General features: G+C 48.1%; 1 protein-coding gene across 13 annotated transcripts in view; it reads right to left on the reverse strand.

Moving 5' to 3' along the window:
• Nucleotides 1-6,679: 6,679 nt before the first annotated feature.
• arhgap12b (Rho GTPase activating protein 12b) overlaps nucleotides 6,680-20,217 on the reverse strand; it is a 50,700-nt gene continuing 37,162 nt past the window's right edge. For 3 of the 13 annotated variants that reach the window (XM_068581646.1, XM_068581647.1, XM_068581659.1), the window contains 17 exons: nucleotides 17,951-18,229; nucleotides 16,720-16,860; nucleotides 16,509-16,589; nucleotides 15,924-16,046; nucleotides 13,707-13,781; nucleotides 13,286-13,347; nucleotides 13,114-13,195; nucleotides 12,817-12,939; nucleotides 11,298-11,402; nucleotides 11,114-11,212; nucleotides 10,390-10,492; nucleotides 10,190-10,309; nucleotides 9,941-10,039; nucleotides 9,134-9,211; nucleotides 8,859-8,993; nucleotides 8,609-8,714; nucleotides 6,680-7,694 (listed from right to left, as the gene is read on the reverse strand). In XM_068581646.1, the coding sequence (XP_068437747.1) occupies nucleotides 7,520-7,694; nucleotides 8,609-8,714; nucleotides 8,859-8,993; nucleotides 9,134-9,211; nucleotides 9,941-10,039; nucleotides 10,190-10,309; nucleotides 10,390-10,492; nucleotides 11,114-11,212; nucleotides 11,298-11,402; nucleotides 12,817-12,939; nucleotides 13,114-13,195; nucleotides 13,286-13,347; nucleotides 13,707-13,781; nucleotides 15,924-16,046; nucleotides 16,509-16,589; nucleotides 16,720-16,860; nucleotides 17,951-18,229 (1,986 nt within the window). In that variant the 3' untranslated portion in view covers nucleotides 6,680-7,519. The remainder of the gene's footprint in view (nucleotides 7,695-8,608; nucleotides 8,715-8,858; nucleotides 8,994-9,133; nucleotides 9,212-9,940; nucleotides 10,040-10,189; nucleotides 10,310-10,389; nucleotides 10,493-11,113; nucleotides 11,213-11,297; nucleotides 11,403-12,816; nucleotides 12,940-13,113; nucleotides 13,196-13,285; nucleotides 13,348-13,706; nucleotides 13,782-15,923; nucleotides 16,047-16,508; nucleotides 16,590-16,719; nucleotides 16,861-17,950; nucleotides 18,230-20,217) is intronic. The other 10 variants (XM_068581650.1, XM_068581649.1, XM_068581648.1 and 7 more) reach the window with 10 other exon arrangements.

The raw sequence follows: 20,217 nt of genomic DNA on the forward strand, positions 1-20,217 counted from the left end.
CAAAACCTAAAAGTTGCAGGTAAAACCAAAACAATGAGCTGACAGACAGTCAGGTAACCCATTGTTTACCGCAAAATAGTGTCGTGTGAAGATTAGTGCGGCTTTGAAGTTTGTGAAATCTTCAGTCTGCGAGTGCAGAATCACAAGTTGAGGCCCCCGAGCTCCTGAGAGGGAGGGAGGGAGGGAGTGAGGGGGAGGCAGGCTCACGTCGGGAGGGGCGGTGGGGTGACGGAGAGATGTGTGGGTGCCCTCCTGGCTCGCCTCAATCCCTGCGTCCCTTTACTCATCCGATCTGGGGGCAGCGTCGGGAGAGAAAGAGAGAGCTGATGCCGAGACCCCTGGGGAGAGATTAGCGCTGACAGCACAACAAAGAAGAATGATGCCAGCGGCTCTCAGCTCCTCGACAAATTCAAATGTAATGTATGGCTCTAACTGCGCCAAGAGGATCAACATAATATATGATCGACCCACTTTGCGGTGCGCTCCGTTGGCAGTGATGTAAAAGCGATTTATGCCCGTAAAAATCTGCAGGCTAATTAAGTAAGACGTTGGCACGGGAGCAAATCCAATGAGCTTATGAGAGCGCTGGCAAAGTAGTCCGGGCCCTCCCTCGGAAAAGGTCTACCTGCGGTGAGGGGAAGACAAACTTCTTCCCCACTTGAGCGACGCTCGCGATGGACGTAGACGTCCACGTGTTGATCCTTTTGATTAAATTCTTGTTTGTGAATCGCTCGGAGCTCCCCGCCCCTCCCCTCTGGCTGCATCGGGGGGCCCGGGGCCTCTGTAATTACGTATCGGGCCTTTCCTCCAATCAGACAGCCGTGGTGAAAAAAGGCTGCGCAAGAAATGTCCTAATTACTGCCTCGGTGGAGAGGCTCCACCAGGGGAATACATGCGCTGTTAGCTAACAGATTCTGGAGCCAACCGTGTTAATGAGACCAGGAGGTACAAAAAAAAAAACTAGACAGCCCCCCTTTCACATTAATCAGAGCACCTAGTTCTTCCTGTCTCACTGTCAGTTCTTATCATGGCCAACCTCAACCTCACATCTCCATCCAGGTTGGAGGATCGCTTCAGTGCCGCTCTCATTTCCAAACTCCGGCTTTTTTTGCCGTTGGTTGCACCTCGTACCTCCATCGGTCTTCATCAAAAGAAGTAAACAGAGCACTTTCTGGGTGTAATCATCACTTAATGGCCCCCCTCCAAAAGAATAAAGGAAGAAAAAAAAAAAAAACGAGCTGCCACCAACACATAATCCCAGGGTCCTCTGGGGGAGAGAGTGTGTTTGGTGCAGTCAGCCAGCTCAGCCCATTTCTCTAATGAGCTGCTGAGCAGCCGTGTCAGAGACCGACAGAGGCTAACTACCACCTCAGGCCCCAGCGCTCCACTTCATGGGGGGAAAAAAGGCAGACAGTGTATTTGATGTTAATATTCCAGCCTGGAGGGGAAAGATGTCATAACCACCAGTTGAACAAAGCCAAAGAAGGTGATTGAAGTCCTCCCCTCCTCTTCCTCCACCTCTGCATATGTACAGCACGGTGCTGTTGTCTTTGTGCCCTCACTCTCTGCCTGCACTTAATTTCCCCAGACCCCCATAGCAGCTGCTGCAGGTAGACCTCGGAGAGGTGGAACTCGGGCCCCCGTCTCTCCGCTCTCCTACGCGGGGCCCTCCTTTGCTCACGCGCCAGCCCGCTTCAATACTCAATCACGGCGGGAAACCAAACCACACAGGACCGAGGTTGTCAAAGCTTCTCGCGCAGGTGAAGAAGAAAAGGATGCCGACGCGGGCTGTAGCGCTACAACAGCCGCTGGAACTGTCCACGGGTAAATAAATAGATATTCTGGAGAGGGGCCATTATCTGTCACGGAGCGCTCATACGGTCTTGCTTTGTATTTATTGCCTACTTAATGGACTTGATTGTATTACTGAAGGTAAGGAGGGGAAAAAAAACTACCAATGCCAGCAACAAGGTACTTTCAGCATCCTGCAATTACCTTATGTAAATCCTGGGCTGGAATGTTGATCCACTGCTATTTAAAATGCATTGAATTTCCATGGAAAATGATCCACTCCTGCCGCCCGGAGCTCATTAATAACAACGATGAGCCGGGCTGACATTTGGAATACTTACACGCTTACTTAGCATTGCCGTGCATGCGAGAGCCCCGTCTGCCATGCGCCGCGGCTACGACAGCACACTCGGCGGGCGGGAAGAAAGGGGACGGCGGTTAAATAAAGCGCGCCAGGCGAAGGAGTTATTTTTTGCAACCGGAGCCGGTTCTTCTTCTCGCACATGACGCGAGGCTTGTAAGTGCTCACGCCATCTTTGATCATGCGGAGAGGGGAGCGCAGGGAAGTGTGTGTGCAGAAACAGCTTCATTACCCTGAATCCAACCAGTATGTTGACACGACTGGCACACTGGCACTCAGTTGTTGCTGTTGGACTGAACAGTTCACACAAACAATAAAAGAGCGTCGGTCTCTAAAGGCGGGCGGCCGTGAGATAGTTTTGGTTTTATGGGTCCAAAGTTTTGACTTCTATCAGCCCAAGAAAGAAAAGAGATGAAAGGCAATCGCAAATGTAATTCCATTCACCTCCATTGCTTTAGGAAGCATTTCAAAAGGGCCACTTTACAGGCCACTCACATTTAAAGGGCCACTCTGAAGGGGTCCTCATGGACAGAAGTGTACATGTCACAAGGAGCAGAACTTCATCGATGAAAGTAGTCGTGTGTCTCCTGAAGCAGAGGAGCAGCTTTTTCAACGCGTGAGGAAATCCCTCTGATCATGTCAACAGGGCCGTCTCAGATTAGACTTGAGAGCCTGAATATTTGACAGATAACCTGTGTTGTGACCTCTGGGCTCACACGGGGAACCGAAACCTCCCTGGCTGGACGCAAGAGACTTGACTTCATTTGGATGAAAGGCCCTTCACAGGTTGCTGAGATGCTCCTGCTGCACAGAACGACTCGCTGTGGATGGAAAGCAGTCGACCCTCACACCATCACTGACTCACAGCAAGTGGACTGAACCATGCGGGCCCTCTCTGCATCTGCTGGACGGCACATCGGGCCCGCTAAGCGTTCGCAGTGCGGTCCAGTCGCCATCGGAGACCAAGACCAGCTGGCAGTGGTGTGGCAAGAGAGAGCCGGGATGCGCAGGAGCGAGTGGAGCATCGGTCGCGTGGAGCTCGGAGGTCGGGTATCGGCCGAGGCTCGAGCTTCTAAGAGCTGAACGTCAGGCTGCCAAAGCAGTTAATGTGTCAAATGAAATATCACAAACACTTTATTAGCATCTCACACTAATGCGAGGTAATGTGGCGTCGTCTGGTTGCACTGCCTTCATGTCAAACTTCTGTGTTTAAAGCTGCACTCATCAACACTTCACATTAACAATGGAGAACATGATGATGTGTAATGTGAAGGTCTCACTTGCGTTGATGAATTATAATCCATTTCTGCAGTTCCTTTGAGCTACACGGAGTGTTTTACTGTTTTATAACCTTTTGTTTACGTTTCAACGCGCTTATGAACCTTGTTTAAAGCATCGCCCCCCAAAAAAACACTGATAAACCGACTGTGCCTCATGTGTTCAGCAGATTTAAAGGGAACGTGCAGCATTTAGCAGCTAAAGAGATCATTTCAACGGAAGTTGGTGGAGACCAAAAGCAGAGCGAGCAGAGTTGATATTGGATTTGCATTCATCAGGTGGACACAAACATGATTCAAAATGGCGGCTAATGTCGCTCAGTAACCGCTAACAAAGTTGTGTGGTTCCTTAATTTGTAATTCCTAGTGTTCCAAAACGCAGCGTCAGCACTGCTGCATCGTCCCAAACCAGATCTCTTGGATGAGCAGTCATTTGCTCAGTGAGCGAGGAGTAAAAGAGTGAAAAACCTTCCCAACCGTTTTGTTCCCCGTGCAGCCACTTTGCCCACCTGCACATGAAGCCGCGGGGCGGGGGGGCACTGAGGAGCCGTAAATCTTTTATGCTCCGTAATGGCTTGTTCACATTACCTGCCCACACCTCAGCCTCCACGGAGCAGGTCGGGCCAGCGCCGAGCAGACCTGGAAACCACCGAGAGCATATGGAGCACTTCAAACACTCAGCCTGCCCGAGCTGCGGTCGCACCCATGAATTATAGAAATGATCTAATTGTTTTCTCATTTGGAAATACCGGGGGCCCTCCTCTCCGGGTCTCACATTTAACGGCCTGTGGTTTTCAACGGGGCACATGATTCAGTGCTGCCTACCTCCGACAAGTTTGTTGACTCCAAGGTGGTCCATCCCGTCAAAACAGAGCCGGAGCGGAGGCCCGGCCGCCGAGACGGACCTGTAGCTGTACAGGAACAAGCTGCAGCAGCGTGGAGCAGCTCCTCTGTGACTTCAGACAGGAGGGCGGAGCACATGCGGTGGTGAACACACATGAAACAGACCTGGGGATTGGATCAAGACGTCCTGGATGTCCATGCCAAGGAAGGAGAGATGGTTGAAACCTTAGGGATGACTGAAGCAGAATACTCACGAGGGGAATATTGTGAGATACTTAGGTCAACTTTAGGAGTTTAGAAGTCAAGAAATCTGGATTTATAAATGTAAATATGAGAAAAGCAAACTTAATTGTTGAGGATTCTGCACCCCGATTACACACCCTGGACATTCATCAGGTAAAAATGTATCTGACCTACAATTATGAGAGGTAATGTTACAATTATGAGATAACAAGTCAAAACCATGACCAATATGAAGTTGGCAATACAAAAAAAGTGAAATACTTATGAATGAAATTTATGATTCCAAGTCAAACGTTTGATTTTCTGAGTTTAGTCACGACCGCTTTATTAGTCAAAATGACTCTTTTAAATGAACTACTATTAAATGGTTTAGTCAAAATTATAGACAATATAACAATAAACTCTGAATAACTCATCATTTAAGCGTCTCTCAATGTTGAGTATTGATGTCATTGATTTGACTTGGAGGGTTCGAGGGTCAGACGGTCCGTTACTGAAGCAGCAAGAGGACATTTAAGCTGGAATAACGAGTGGATTAACCACGTGGTCCCAAACAGCAGGGGAGATGTGACAGAACAGCTGCATGTGTTTTAACACCTGTCTTTCTTTGAAAAGAGGATGGATTATCACTATGTTAAAATAAATACTATGTTAAAAGAAAATGAGCTTTTCATTGTATAGAATAACAAAGTTGTTTTTTGTTTGTTTGTCAATCAGCTGTGCAATAGGCGCGGATCGGTCTGTGTCTACAGCGGGGTTGTGTCCAATGTGTCAAATGATGAAGACCTGTATTTAAGGATCAAACGTTCTAACAATTTAGTCTTGGACCTCAACATGTTGATGATCCTCACGTTGCTCCACTGGCTTATAATAATGAATTTGTGTCTTGACGTTGTCCTCATGAGCCTCTTTCCCATCAATCCTGACTTTAAACCAGCTTTTTGTTTGGCAGAAACGGCTTCTTCACCCTTCAGTGATGCTGGAGCAGATCCCCCAACACAAACACAACCTGCAGGATGAAGAACCCTAAAGCGAAGCCGAATGGATGCTTTCACTAAGTGCTGCCTGCGAGCGAGCACAAGCAGCTTTGCTCAGCACTCGTGCTTCTTAATCAAAACTGGCACCGTGGCAATTACCTAATTAGACATCAATTAATCCACACCCTTCAGGTCTGCAGCCAGGTTTGACCTGCGGAGTAATGACACAAAATGCCTTCAAAGAAAACGGAGGAATCAGATTAATGGAAGCCGAGCGGCGCATTGGAGGAATCTCCAGAAATATACGGCGGCTCATTTCATAATTAACAGGTAGGAATATAATTGATTGAGACGTGAAAGCTTAATCACTCAATTCAATAAGCAGGATATCGGCGGCGAGTAGATTAATTCAATTCAGTAATTAAAGCCGAGGGAAAGGTGGCGCTTGAGTTGATTGAAGGTTAAACAGCGGACTCACCTCGCGCTTTCTTTTATCGCCGCGGCCATTCAGCTCCAACTCACACCTCAGGGGCCCTGAACCTTTAGTTCGTCTCTTTTATTAGACATAGCAGTTTCACAAACAGCAGTTAGCCTGAAAATTACATTCAGAATGTGCAGCTGACCATGCGCCAACACTCCAGATACACCTTCAAAGAAAACAGTTCATCACGTGTTTCTTTTTTTTTTCCTTTCTTTTTTTTTTTCCTTCACCTGTGTGTCGTCATTCAAAATTTACAAATTCATCTTTCACTAGTTCACCACCAACGCATACACACCTCGGTCACGAGAACACATAGACAGCTAGTTCTTGTCTCTGTACATTTCAGCTTCTCAAAGGTTTTAAAGGCTCCTCTTTGCTGCCGTCCGTCCCGTCTGATGCGCTCAGTGACGGGAATATTAGCTTATAGGCGAGGACGAGAAGGGACACAATCGTGGAAAAAAATATTGGTGGCGTCGCGGTCCCAAAGAAATCCACGTTGTTGTTTTCCAGTAACATCAGGAGCTCTGTGAGGAGCGCGGACCAGGACCCGGCAGCTTGAACAGAAACTTCACCAAAAGCACGTAAGACGACACGACACGCAGTTTGTACAAAGACGAGGACGCTTCTGCTCAGGTTTGTTTTTCCACTTAGGTTAATTCACTCACACACACACACACACACACACACACACACACACACACACACACACACACACACACACACACACACACACACACACACACACACACACACACACACACACACACACACACACAAACAGAGGGGTCTGTCCTCTGTTGTTCAAGTCCTCAGGTCACAGGTTAATGGTTAACACTGGTTGGAAGGGGAAGTGGGCGTGAGGGAGGAAGAGGAGGAGGAGGAGGGGGGGGATGATGTCACTAAGGTAAGTTTGGGGGGGACACGGTCGGTAACTCCAGTTCATCCAAGTGCCAAAAAGACAGTCCGTTAACGTTAACACTGATATCATTTTTCTTTTTACCTGATCCGAAAACCACATCACAGAAGAATGAGAAAAGAAAAAAAAAGAAGCTCCACGGTACAGAAAACCCGATCCAGTTCAGATTCTGCTCACTCCTTCAGGGAAGTGATGAGGTCGCCGGTTCGGATAATAATGCCACGCCCCCCCCCCCCCTTCGCCCCGGGAGCCAAAGGCCGCCACGGGGATCCAGTGTATGAGGGGAGGAAAACACCTGAATACTGGAATCCACCACATCACACGGACGTACACGCGTCACCACGGCATCACTCTCAACACGGTCCACGTGAGTCCGGATGGAGAAGGGGGGTGAAATCTGTACACCTTAATTTCATATTTTTTTTTTCATATTTCATCTATTTATTTTGTAATCTTCCTCTCCTTAAGTGCAACGCTTTTCGTAAACTGTCAATGAAGGTAAATTATATATCTATATTTGTCTCCCGTGTGCTTGGTCCACAGCAATGTTCAGTTGCGTCACAGAAAAGAGGGCAGCGGGGCGGGAAGAGGAGGAGCAGGAGCCCGGCGTCCCGCGGCGAGCGGGCGCCTCTACCTGCCGAAGATGCTCTCGTACTCCAGCAGGATGAGCTCCACGATCTGGTTCTGGTAGACCATGTGGACCGCGATGTTGCCCGTCTCGGTCTCGGGCCGCAGCAGCGTGGGTCCGAACACGATGGCCACGCTCTGGGTGGTCATGCGGTTGGCCTCGCCGTGGTCGATCACCCTGGGGAGGAGAACACGGGAAGGTTTTAAGAAGATGGGATGCGTCAGAAATGGTTTTAGCTGAGCGTATGTTTGTTTGACAACTCTGGGTTTCATCTCGCACACATCTTTAGGGCCTGAGATTGAGCCTCACGACTCACACACACACACACACACACACACCCACACACACACCCTCTAACACCACCGAACGCTCCAGGCTAGAGCATAATAGCCTTTTTAAATAGAATCTACATCCTCGCATGCAGATGCACAAAACAATAACATATTCATGGAAGGGAGAGAGAGGGGAAAAAAAGAAAGAAGATTAAATCCACGTAGAACTCCATACACTGAATGTCACGCTATAAATTTCCTGGAGAAACAGCACTTCATAGGTACTGAATTACAGCAAACACGGCGCCATATAAATGCAAATTGGAAACCTAGGCAAATGTCATTGTGAACGTATGATGTTGCCGCGGGCTGAGAATACACCCTGAACCTGTGGCTGCGCGGCAGATGGAAACAGAGACATTCATGCCCCGAGAGCCCGGAGCTGCAGGGTTGAAGGGTCAGCCGTCGGACTCGTGGAGGCAGATTTTATTTAACAAAAAAGGCCAAAATACATCAGTGTAAATGTAAAAGAACTGAAGATATAAAATAGTCAAATAAGCAGGAAGTCAGTACATACAAAAGCCTGAGAACTGTTCATTAATAAAGACACATTTGAGTGTGTACTAATATAGACGTTCAATACTCGGCCACGAGTGGAATCACAAGGTATGATCACAGTTTGTAAAGAATAAAATCGATGTTCCTGACAGATTTGGAGATTTCCAAGTAAAGCGTCTAGATGTAATAATATTGTTGGGACCAGTTCTTCCTAACGGTGTAAATGAGAGTATAATATCACCACGGGCTTTTCTCTCTTACCTCCTCAGGTGCTGGAAGAGGCCTTGCATTGTGTCGTGGTTGGGTTTTGGCAACTTCTTTATTAAGTCTTTGATGGAGTTCACTCGCTGCTTGTAGTCGGGGCATTCTGCAGCAGAGAAACGGTGGATGAGCGCACGTGTGCAGAGCACCACCTTGTGGCCACATTAGGGACACACACACACACACACAAAAAGGATCCCTCTCTAAACGTTGTCATGGTGCATCTGAACACGGGCCCCGCGTCACTCACTGATGGCGTCGACGAAGTCGTCGAAGGATCCGTACGTGAAGAGCGGCTCGGGCAGCTCCCTGAAGAACATCTTCAGAGCTCCGGTGGTGACGTGGATGTCCTCCCACTTGCTGTCGTTCAGATCCATCGTCTCATCTGACGGAGGGTTAAAAAAGAGGATGTTACAAAGAGTGCGCGAGGTCAGTCTGTGACCCACGAGTGTGTTTGTTCAGTTCCCCCGTGAGGGACGTGGTGTGTCTGAGGCGTGTTTGGGCAGAGTCCCGCTGCAGTCCTACCGTGGTTCACGGCAAAGCGCAGCTTCTGGATCACCGCCAGGTTCCCGCTCACTCTGTACAAGCCGTCGACGTCGAGTCCTGCAGAAGAAGGAGGAGAAGAGGAGTAAAGAGGGACGGGAGCAGCGAGTAGAGTCCATGACAGACCAGACAATATATTAATGATTCATCTTATTCAAAGAGCGCTTTCCAGAGTGACTTCAGATGATGAAATCATCATACTTAAAATATATCGCACCAACAATAATCTGCATGTTAGAAGCACTTTTGTCTCTTTGGTCATGTCATGAAGAATGATGCCGCAGGAGTTCACTCTGGATACCATGAAGCACCGACACAGACGCTCATATCTGGATCGGATATCGTTGATCATCAGTGATGATCCATTTAATTCATTTCTGAGTTTTGGTACATTATTTACTGGAATTCCTGTTGAAGTTTTGACAAATTATTAGCTGCACTTGAATTGTAGTCTGCCTTTATGTGGGAATATTCTGCTCTTTTGCCATCGTCTGTCTGTGTCGCAGCCTGACAGTAACGGGTTAAAGCCAACAGAAGGAGCACGATGTCCACAGGAATCGAGGTCTACATTTGTACGGATCCAAACCCCGGCTGACATTCAAAAGCACCTCGATGTCACAGAGCCTCGTGCATGATGAGGTGTGTTTAAACCAAACGAACCAAACCAGCAACGTGTTTGGGAATCTCAGCCTCTAAGATAGAACTGGATCTTTTACTCGACAAATGTTATCAGGGCTGGACAAATAAAAGACTTATGAAACACATTTCTGGCCTTGAAGCTGCTCATACCTGTGGTCTCCACGTGGTCGATGCACATTGTGACAAAGTTTGGTACTGAAGTGGTCTCCCGCTGGCACAGACTGGTCAGACTGCAGCCGAACACCTGATCTGTGAACCCCCAAACACACATTCATCACTGACTGTTCACCAGTCTCGTGGCGGCGGGCGGGCGAGGACTCGCGGTCTGCCGCCGCGTATTCAAACACTGACACGCGTCCGCACGTGGGGACCAGCGGACGACGTGTCCGGCCCGCGTACCTTTGATGTACCCCTTGTCTCGGACGGCCTGGTAGGTGGGTCGGCGCGTCAGGAACTTCTTGAGCTTCAGCCGGGTTTTCTTCTGGTCCGATGAGTCCATGCTCACGGAGGTCTTCATCACTGAGGAAGACGAGGAACACGTGAGTGTGTTTCTATGAGTCACCAACAAGAAGCAGTGCGTCTTCTCCTGACGGCCTCACCTCGGTTCTTCTTGGAGTCCCGGTGGTCTTTCTCCTTGTCCTGCTTCTCAGCTCCCGGAGACTCCGGCATGTCCTCCTCGATGGCCTCGTCTGACTCCCAGGCCTGGACAGGAGGAGACACAAAGCTCCATTAGATACACTCAGATTCAAGTCGGAGAAGACTAAAGTTTGAAAAAAGGACAGTTTGGGTTTTGTGAAGTGGGGTTGAAGGAGGTACTTCTCCAGAGTCTGTGTATTTCCCACAGTAGATGGAGAAACAGCACAGGAGCAAAGTGCTGTACTGATGTGGACGTATTTTAGACACCTAAAATAATCTATACCAGTTCATGTGTTCGGTCTGTTTAGAATATTTTCACCACCATTTTTCTGTCCAGCAGTAAACAATCTTTTCTGTGAGGGAAAAAGACTGTTTTTGTCAATAAAGTCTTGCTCACTTTAAAGAGATTCTACATAACGTCTTCAGCTCCGCGTCAAAAAGCTCTATCAGACAGCGAGAGAAAGCTGTGAAAATATTCTGAATGTAACATTCACGTTTGAACATGGCTTTGCTCATTTCTCCAAACTCCATCTCCTGGAGTCAAACACTGACTGTGGACTGGCTCCCACCACCAATCTCAACCATCACGTCAAGGCCCATCAGCGGCAGCCAGCGTGCAGCAGGAAGGAAGCGGTGACGCTGAGGGAGAGCAGATAAAACACCGGCTAATGAGAGACGCCCCCTCACATGCGTGTTGATGGCCTCCGTGAGGGCCCGGTGCCAGTCGTTGATGACGCTGTCGATCTCTGACTGGATCAGCAGCTCCGTCCCCTGACGCGTCTTCAGCTGAGGGAGCAAACGTCTGCGTCAGTCGTTTGTTTTTTTTACGCCATTAAACACGCAGAGTTTGATCAGAGTGTGGGCTCGGTACCTCGATGACGTGTTTCTTGCTGGACTTGTCCTTGGAGGCCCAATCCACCGACCCCCCTCGCAGATCAACGGTGAACTCGGGCTTCGACTGGTTGCCCCCAAACTTCTGGAATCAACCAAACCGTGTGAGTTGTTTGAGGAAGATTTACGCGTTTGCACCCGATCCCACACGCTCAGACACACGTCTTTAGTTTTTGAGTTACACAAAAAGCAAAAACACCGTTAGTTGTTGTTATTTATACGTTGTGCATTTCAACTTTTGCTTAAACTCTTAATAATAAACTAAATTGAAGCTATTTCAACGACTTTCAAGATGTCATTTTGAACATTTCCAAAACATTGAGTAAAAAAAACAACGTGATAATTGTTTCTGCATAATTACTGTCACATGTCATCATAAGTGGCGCTGTGATTGCAGTTTGTAAACCTGCCTTCAGGCCAGTGAGCTGCGTGTCAGGTTATCACGCAGAGCTTTAAAGAAATCTAAATGCACATGTTTTGGAGTAAGATGCTGGTTAGACGGCCGTCCGTCTCTCCTGCCATATTTTGAAAAAAAAAGAAGCATATCTGTACACTACTGTTCAAAAGTGTGGGGTCACTTAGAAATGTCCTTATTTTTCAAAGAAAATCACTTTTTGTCAATGAAGATAACATTAAAATAATCAGAAATACACTCTGTACATTGTTAATGTGGTAAAAGACAATTCTAGGTGGAAACGTCTGCTTCTTAATGAAATATCTCCATCGGTGTATCGAGACCCGTTTCCAGCATCTATCAGTGTTCTGGTGGTACGTTGTGTTTGATCATCGCCTTAGAAGAATAACGGATGACAGAAAACCCTCGAAGCTATACAACTGGCCTTCATTTGAGCTCATTGAGTATCTGGAGCTTCACATTTGTGGATTCATTTTACTCTCAAAATGTCCAGAAAAGAGAAGTTTCCTGTGAAACTCTCCGGTCTGTTCTTGTTTTTAGACGTGAAAGCTGTTCCATGCAAGAACTTATGAAGGAACTGAACATTTGTCTGGATGACCCCAAACGTCTGAATAGTAGTGTACAGATATAATATTTGACATTTTCTGACTAAATCAAGAAAATAAATACAAATTGAATTCTACTTAACAGTCTCTCAGAGGATTTCAAACTTCCAACTTAAGCCTGCCTCATGTCATTTGTTTACAGCTTGTTGGGGAATTGAACCAACAGGAGAGATGTTATGGTGAACACGTTAGCCAGCTGTTACTCATTTACACACTTCAGACACACAGACACATTAGCATGCACTGGGAGTCGTGTTTTGTTTCCACCTCATTAATGTTAGTCCAGTTTTCACTCTCCTTATAGCTCGGATTTGGTCTCCACCGACTACCGAGGGCTCAATAGCCCTCTTTAGCTAATAACAAACTTTTCCACACACACCCCAGAGTCCCGGTCAGTTAAAGCAGGAGTGATTGACAGACGTGACAGACAGGAGGAGCACACGCATGCAGAGAGAGAGGGAGAGAGAGAGAGGACATACAGCGGCAGCCTGCACAGGCCTACAGTTCACATAGGAGACAGCGGGGCGGGGCTTGACCGAGCGCTTCCAGTTGCTAAGGAGAGTGAGGAGCAGCTCGGGGATGGAGCCGCTGCGGTAGTAAGACTTCAGGAGGAGAGAGGAGAAGCAATGAACAGAGGAGGACACGTTTCACAGGGCGGGTGGCAAATGGGGAAGAGAGAGAAATAACACAGAGATGAACACTAAACGCTAAAAAGGAAATGAAGCTCAGAAACGTCACAGGAACATGAGCGCCCTGGGGCTGATGGGTAAACGTACCCAGCTGGTGCTGCCCCCTTGGCCCTTGGCGAAGAGCAGGGAGGAACCCTGCAGCACCGTCCACGAGGAGGTCCAGTTCTTCCTGTAAGGCACGATAAAAACACATTGCATTAATGTGTCGAGATTCAGACGAGTCTATGGATTCTTAAAAAAAAAATGCTACGTTTCCCACCTGACTTTCTTTCCATTCTCTGTGATTTTGGTGACATTGAGGACTCCGCACTTCTCTGAGGGCTGAGGAGACACAAACACAGGTAAGAAGCCGCTGGAACGCAACACACACACGCACACGCACACGCACACACACACACACACACACACACACACACACGCGCGCGCACACACACACACACGCGTTGAAGCTTGAGAAGCAAATGGGACTTGATTTCATGTCCAAATGTCACCAGCAGAGGGCGCCCTAACCGCTGCAAAGGGAATTTCTGCATGTGGTGTGATATGAAGTTAGATGTGATGGAAACAGATGTGGCATGCAGCAGAGTAGAGGAAGCAAATGCAATAGAGAGAGAGATGCGTTTTATATATTTGAATTTAGGCGGATGATGATGCGTTGCATTGCAAGAAGGGCTACTAACGGTCGAGGGGTGCTTAGGAGATGATGGGCAGGAGTCAGAGTCTGGAGAGCTCTGCTTGGGCGCCGGAGCACACTCCTGCCAACAAGAGGCACAACATGATGAGTCGCTAATAACTACCGGACGACGAGACACGTGAAGGCAAAGAGTGAGGTTAGTGAGGAGGAGAGGAAGAGAGGGCGGATCAGGAGCCTGGAGAGGAAATCACAAGGTCGGGTCAAAGGGGCACGGATGAAGGGAAGGAAAGTTAGGATCTATGTTTACGAACACAGCATGCGTTGGAGCGTTTGGACGGAAGTTATTTCAGAGTCAGAGATTCATATCGAGAGGCCGCTTTCCTCCCGGTTGTTTCTACGATTATCAGATGATTGAGTCAACGCACGGCTTTGATCATCATAGATTAACACGGCTATTTAACAAGAGATTCTACGGGACACGCTGCCGGGGCAATCGGCGCCGATCGTCTGTTGATTAGAGGAGAGGCTCTGTGGGGTACCAACTTTATGACGGCAAAGAGAGAGACCAAATCTCCTCTTGGGGGCGTCGGAAGTGAACCGCCAGAGTTTGAGTGAAAACTGCAACGAAACCGCCACAGAGTTAGCCCCCAGATGGTTTACCCGCTCTGTAAACCCCCAATAAACTTAAAATGTATGCCACAGAGTTTATTAAGCTTTTCCAAAACAAAATATGGACGTGAACCTTGTCTGTCTTTTAAAGAAAGATGAATTGTTCATTGAAGTGTCAGGTCACTGACAGAGCAAGGCATACGAGCTGTTATTAAAACAGTACATGTGGGAACACTTGGATAATGAAAGCTGCATCTGAAACTCTACATTTAAAAATGGGCCCTCCACTAATCCGACAAGTCAAGTTTGTGATAACAGTTTGTTTGAGAAACCTGCTGTGCAAACTGAGCGCATGGTGTTTTTATAGATGCAGGCATTCATGAGGCGGTATGAAATAACAATAATCTGTGGATACAATACATCATATAAATCATTTGCTCGAAAATACACAATTTGTCCATGAATAAACGCAACAGAACGTGAAGCACACTGCTTGCGTCTTAAGGGAGAGTCCGGATGTTTTGAAGTGGGGCTGAATGAGACACTTAGTTGAAGTGTTTCCTGCTTTTGGAGAAACAGACTGATATGGAGTTGTTTTTAGAGCGGGTCATAAGTATTGTTGCTCTCCCCGACCACAGCAGTACCGGCACATTGCTTTGCGTCCTTACTTGACAAGAACCTCATACAACCTGTAAGTATTCCTTTAAGGGTCATCAAGACTTTGTTGTTGAAGAGGAAAACAACACAATCTATTTCAACGTCTCCAATCCAAGCAGATCATGCTGCTCAGTTAGAGACATATGTATACGCACATATACATACATATATGCATTAGGTTACCCATATGTGTAAATATATACATATACACACACAGACATATGTGTGTAACCTAATGCAAAGTAAACAAAGACAGATGACAGGCCAATCAAAAATCAAAATAAGATGATTCTATTTAATATTTGTATTGTACGCAGAGATGAGTGAATGTGCATCTAGTCTTGTTACCTGTTGAACAGTGTTGAGTTATCTTTGATATCTAATCGACGTGTAAACATTTCCACTTTGTTTAATATTTTAAACATACTTTACACTTATACATACTGTAAGTATCAACACTTGTAGTTTTTTCCGCTTTGCCTTATAACTCTGGGAGGAGCAAAAGCCTGCGTCTGGTTGAGTGACTAAAAGTCGCTTTAATTCAGAGCATTCATTCCACGATTTGTCTAAAGGGCCACGACTTTACAGGAGGACCGTACTAACTCACTACAGCACTGTCTGCTGGAATGGTTGCTGCCACCTAAATCTCCACTGAAACGAGCCGTGATCAATGCAGAACAGACGACCTAAAGAGGGGCCTTCATTGTCCGATGACATTAAAACACGTGCACGTACATGGACCTTCAACAATACACCGTCCTTTGGCACGGCTCCCAAAAGTAAAAGACAGACAAATCCGGTGTGAGCCTGTTCCTGAACGTGTCATTAGCACTGGGGGATTAACCCCACCGCGCACAAGACAGGTAATGGAAAGAGCAGACGCACAGCCTGCCAGAAAACCTGCGGCGTCAAGAGCGCCCGTATCCACAGCGATCAGACTCCAGCGGTCCGTGGTTAGCTCATGGGCGCCCGCGTTTCCGACCCTGCCGCATCTTACCTTGTCGTTGAGGTCCAGCACGTAGGTGCTGTGTCTCCACTTGGTGAGGACGATGGGGTCCTGCTGCTTCCTCTCCAGACTGCGGCTCTTGGGCACCTCGCCGGACTGAGGGGAGATGTTGTACTGCGGAGACAGAGAGGAGCGCTGTCAGACGTCACAGAGCTGCTGCAGAGCACCCTTTCAGCATCTGTCCTCTCCCTACCTCTCCTTTCACTATCCACAGCACCATTGGACAAACGGACTTCTCCTTACAGCCCAGGCATTGTCTCGGACCGTCCATTGAAGGCACCCATGTCCCGCTACCGTCCACTCACGGACCGCTTTATTCAGATTAGCAGGTAAAGGGCCGGTAATAGTCCCGTCACCCGGGGTTCAACATAAACTTGGCTCCGGCGTGAGCTCGTCAGACGCTCATCCACTTACATTAACAGGGGCAGTCTTAAGGACACACAGCAGGAGTCACACAAAGAGGTGTCACTGGGTGACGTAAGGTGAGAGGATTGTCTCGTTGCTGTGAAATGGGGTGCGGTGCAGAGACCAGGACAAAAAGACAACAACTGTTCGTATCATATGTTCATAGCTTACCTTGGGCAGTTCCCATTCGGACCTGGATCCGTCAGCGCTGTAGTAGTAGGGCCGGCCCTGTTCATCCACATGTTTTATCCACTGCCAACACAAAACAGCCGTCAGCATCCAGGAAATAAAAATCTGCACATTTGACGCAGATGGAATTTGCAGGGGTGGATATCAAATGACACGCGGGAGTTGAGTTGTGTGTGTGTTCAATAAACCGTACCTTCTCCTGCGTGTATTCGGAGACGTAGAGCGTGTGTCCGTGCTCGTCCAGCTCCTCAGACCAGCCTCTAGGGGGCGACCCGTACTGGCTGTCAGACAGACTGGAGTGGGTGCTGTGACAGTTTTCCTCTGAGGACAGCGGCTTTGGAGGACGGAGGACAAGAGACAGAGGGCGTCACGATACACACTTTTTATGTGGTTCATTAGCAGCCAGTTAGCTTAGCAACAACTGGAATAATATTATTATTATTATATAATTGTGCTAAGTCAACATACGACAGGATAATGTGTTAATATGGGAGCTTTAGATTTTCTGGGGGTCTCATTATTTTATTTTTGGTCGGTTTCTTCCTGTTTACAGTCTTGCAAAGCTAAGCTAAGCTAACAGGCTGCTGTCTGTCGCCTCATTAACTAAATGACTGAATATTGAGTCTTTGTAAACAACATGTACATGTAATATACATTTGTTGGTCGACGAAATGCAAAAAAAAAGCTGATCCAAAGGCTGATCGTAATTTTTGAGATTCAGAAACTGGTTTAAACATTGACTCATAAAGTTACCACTGATTATATTCCAATAATACTACACACAAAGTATAATACCACAAGGCAGACGACCACATGGGGGCGGTGTTGGATCGTGAGGAAGAACTCTGCTACCTGACAGGAAACCATGACTTCCCCATATCAAAGGCACTCTTGTTCTCTTACCACAGTGACCACAACCCTGTGTTAAAAGTCATTTGAGGTCCACACCAGCATCACCACAGCCTGTTTGATCCTCACCGGCTGCCATACAGTCATACATGTACACACAGTTTATGTCCTCAGTTGGACTTCTCCTCACATACAATCACACACATCCTGCTGCGTTTCCCGCGCGTCGAAATTGTCAATAATAGAGTGATTGTGACATCTTTTGTGTGTGTGTGTGTGCTATGTCCATGCTGCTACGGAAGCCCTGAGAGGCAAGTGTAAAAAATAATAACGTGTGTGTCTGATCTAAAAAGTAAAATTCTTCAAAGTAACGTAGAAAGATCATTAGTTATTAAACACCTGTTATGAAGATAAAACAATGAAGATCAGACTTAAAAAATGGATCACTAGTAAAATTATAATCTCACCTCTCGGGGCTTCTGCATGCTGCCCAATGCAAGTTTTTAGTCACAGTCTCACGATTAAAACGACAAACTATTTTATTGATAAAATAGCTCAAATGGATCCAAGCCTACCCTCACCTCGCTCTCCGCCGTGCCCTGGCTGTCTCCCCGGATGCTGCTGCTGCTGCCGCTGGCGTCCCTGGTGCGCGGTGGCTTCCAGGTTCGCTCCCCGGTGGCCCGGTTGTAGTAGAAATGCCTGCCGCTGAGGTCTTTGTGGGTCTCCCAGTCGCCTAGGATGTGGAGAGGGGAGCTGGAGGGTATGGGAGGCAGGCTGGACTGAGAGAGCTTCAGCTCCTGGAGGTTGGTGTAGACCGGCGAGTCGGACCGGCCCTGACCCGTGGGTGATGTTGTCTGGTGGAGGAAAGGACGGAGGAGGTCAGATCATAAACAATTCTGTGCAAATCCTCAGGTTTTTACTCAAGATTCTGAGCTTTTTACAGTTTTCCACCTGACTTCTCCAGAGAAGCATCCTCTACTAATTCAATTATATTGCAGGAATTCCTCGACCTAAGACCCTCCAGAAACCCAACTTCTCTTTCTTAAAGCAGTGAGTTATGAGTCTCTATGACAGTCTGCACGGCAGGATGCAGCTGCTGATCAAATCACACGCCACATGTGGCTCGCAGATATCTTAAAAACCCCATCGGTCTTCTGATGAGGTCCTCGAACGGATGGATTTGGCACAAGAACATAATCATTCATCGCTCTACTCGGAGACCTGGTACAAAGAATGTGGACATAAAAGGCTACCACTATTAGCATGTGAGCGCTAACGTGCGTAGCAGTTCTCAAAACAGAAGTTACAAAGACAAGAGATAGAAGAGACAGAGAAGGTGATAAGTGAAAAAAAAACACAATTAATAAAAGAAGAAGAGTAAAAGATTTCAAGACGCATTTTAAAAAAATGGCCAGCCTAATTCTAACTTTTGTATTTGATTGTCCAAAGCAGCGCCTGGCCTGATGACACAGTGACAGCATCACCTGCTTCAAAAAACCTGGGGGTCACTGAATGCTGCTTTACAGTAGCTGACGTGGGGAAACCACAGATTTTCCAAATCTTTAGGCTGAAGCAGGAACCAGGAAGTAGACACCTGCAACCAGGGAGTAGACACCTGCAACCAGGGGGTAGACACCTGCAACCAGGGGGTAGACACCTGCAACCAGGGGGTAGACACCTGCAACCAGGGGGTAGACACCTGCAACCAGGGGGTAGACACCTGCAACCAGGGAGTAGACACCTGCAACCAGGGAGTAGACAACTGGAACCAGGGAGTAGACAACTGGAACCAGGGAGTAGGCACCTGCAACCAGGGAGTAGGCACCTGCAACCAGTAAGCAGGCACCTGCAACCAGTAAGCAGACACCCTGCAACCAGCGAGCAGACACCCTGCAACCAGGGAGCAGACACCCTGCAACCAGGGAGCAGACACCCTGCAACCAAGGAGTAGACACCCTGCAACCAAGGAGCAGACACCCTGCAACCAGGAAGCAGACACCCTGCAACCAGGAAGCAGACACCTGCAACCAGGAAGCAGACACCTGCAACCAGGAAGCAGACACCTGCAACCAGGAAGCAGACACCCTGCAACCAGGAAGCAGACACCCTGCAACCAGGAAGCAGACACCCTGCAACCAGGAAGCAGACACCCTGCAACCAGGAAGCAGACACCCTGCAACCAAGGAGCAGACACCCTGCAACCAGGAAGCACACACCCTGCAACCAGGAAGCACACACCCTGCAACCAGGAAGCACACACCCTGCAACCAGGAAGCAGACACCTGCAACCAGGAAGCAGACACCCTGCAACCAGGAAGCAGACACCCTGCAACCAGGAAGCAGACACCTGCAACCAGGAAGCAGACACCCTGCAACCAGGAAGCAGACACCCTGCAACCAAGGAGCAGACACCTTGCAACCAGGAAGCACACACCCTGCAACCAGGAAGCAGACACCTGCAACCAGGAAGCAGACACCCTGCAACCAGGAAGCAGACACCCTGCAACCAGGAAGCAGACACCCTGCAACCAGGAAGCAGACACCCTGCAACCAGGAATCAGACACCCTGCAACCAGGAAGCAGACACCTGCAACCAGGAAGCAGACACCCTGCAACCAGGAAGCAGACACCCTGCAACCAGGAAGCAGACACCCTGCAACCAGGAAGCAGACACCCTGCAACCAGGAGCAGACCCCTGCAACCAGGAAGCAGACACCCTGCAACCAGGAAGCAGACACCCTGCAACCAGGAAGCAGACACCCTGCAACCAGGAAGCAGACACCCTGCAACCAGGAAGTAGACACCCTGCAACTAGGAAGTAGACACCTGCAACCAGGAAGCA

This window comes from Clinocottus analis, unplaced genomic scaffold, assembly GCF_023055335.1.
Source record: "Clinocottus analis isolate CAN_PGR_092001 unplaced genomic scaffold, fCliAna1.0.p SCAF_18, whole genome shotgun sequence".
Lineage (NCBI taxonomy): Eukaryota > Metazoa > Chordata > Actinopteri > Perciformes > Cottidae > Clinocottus > Clinocottus analis.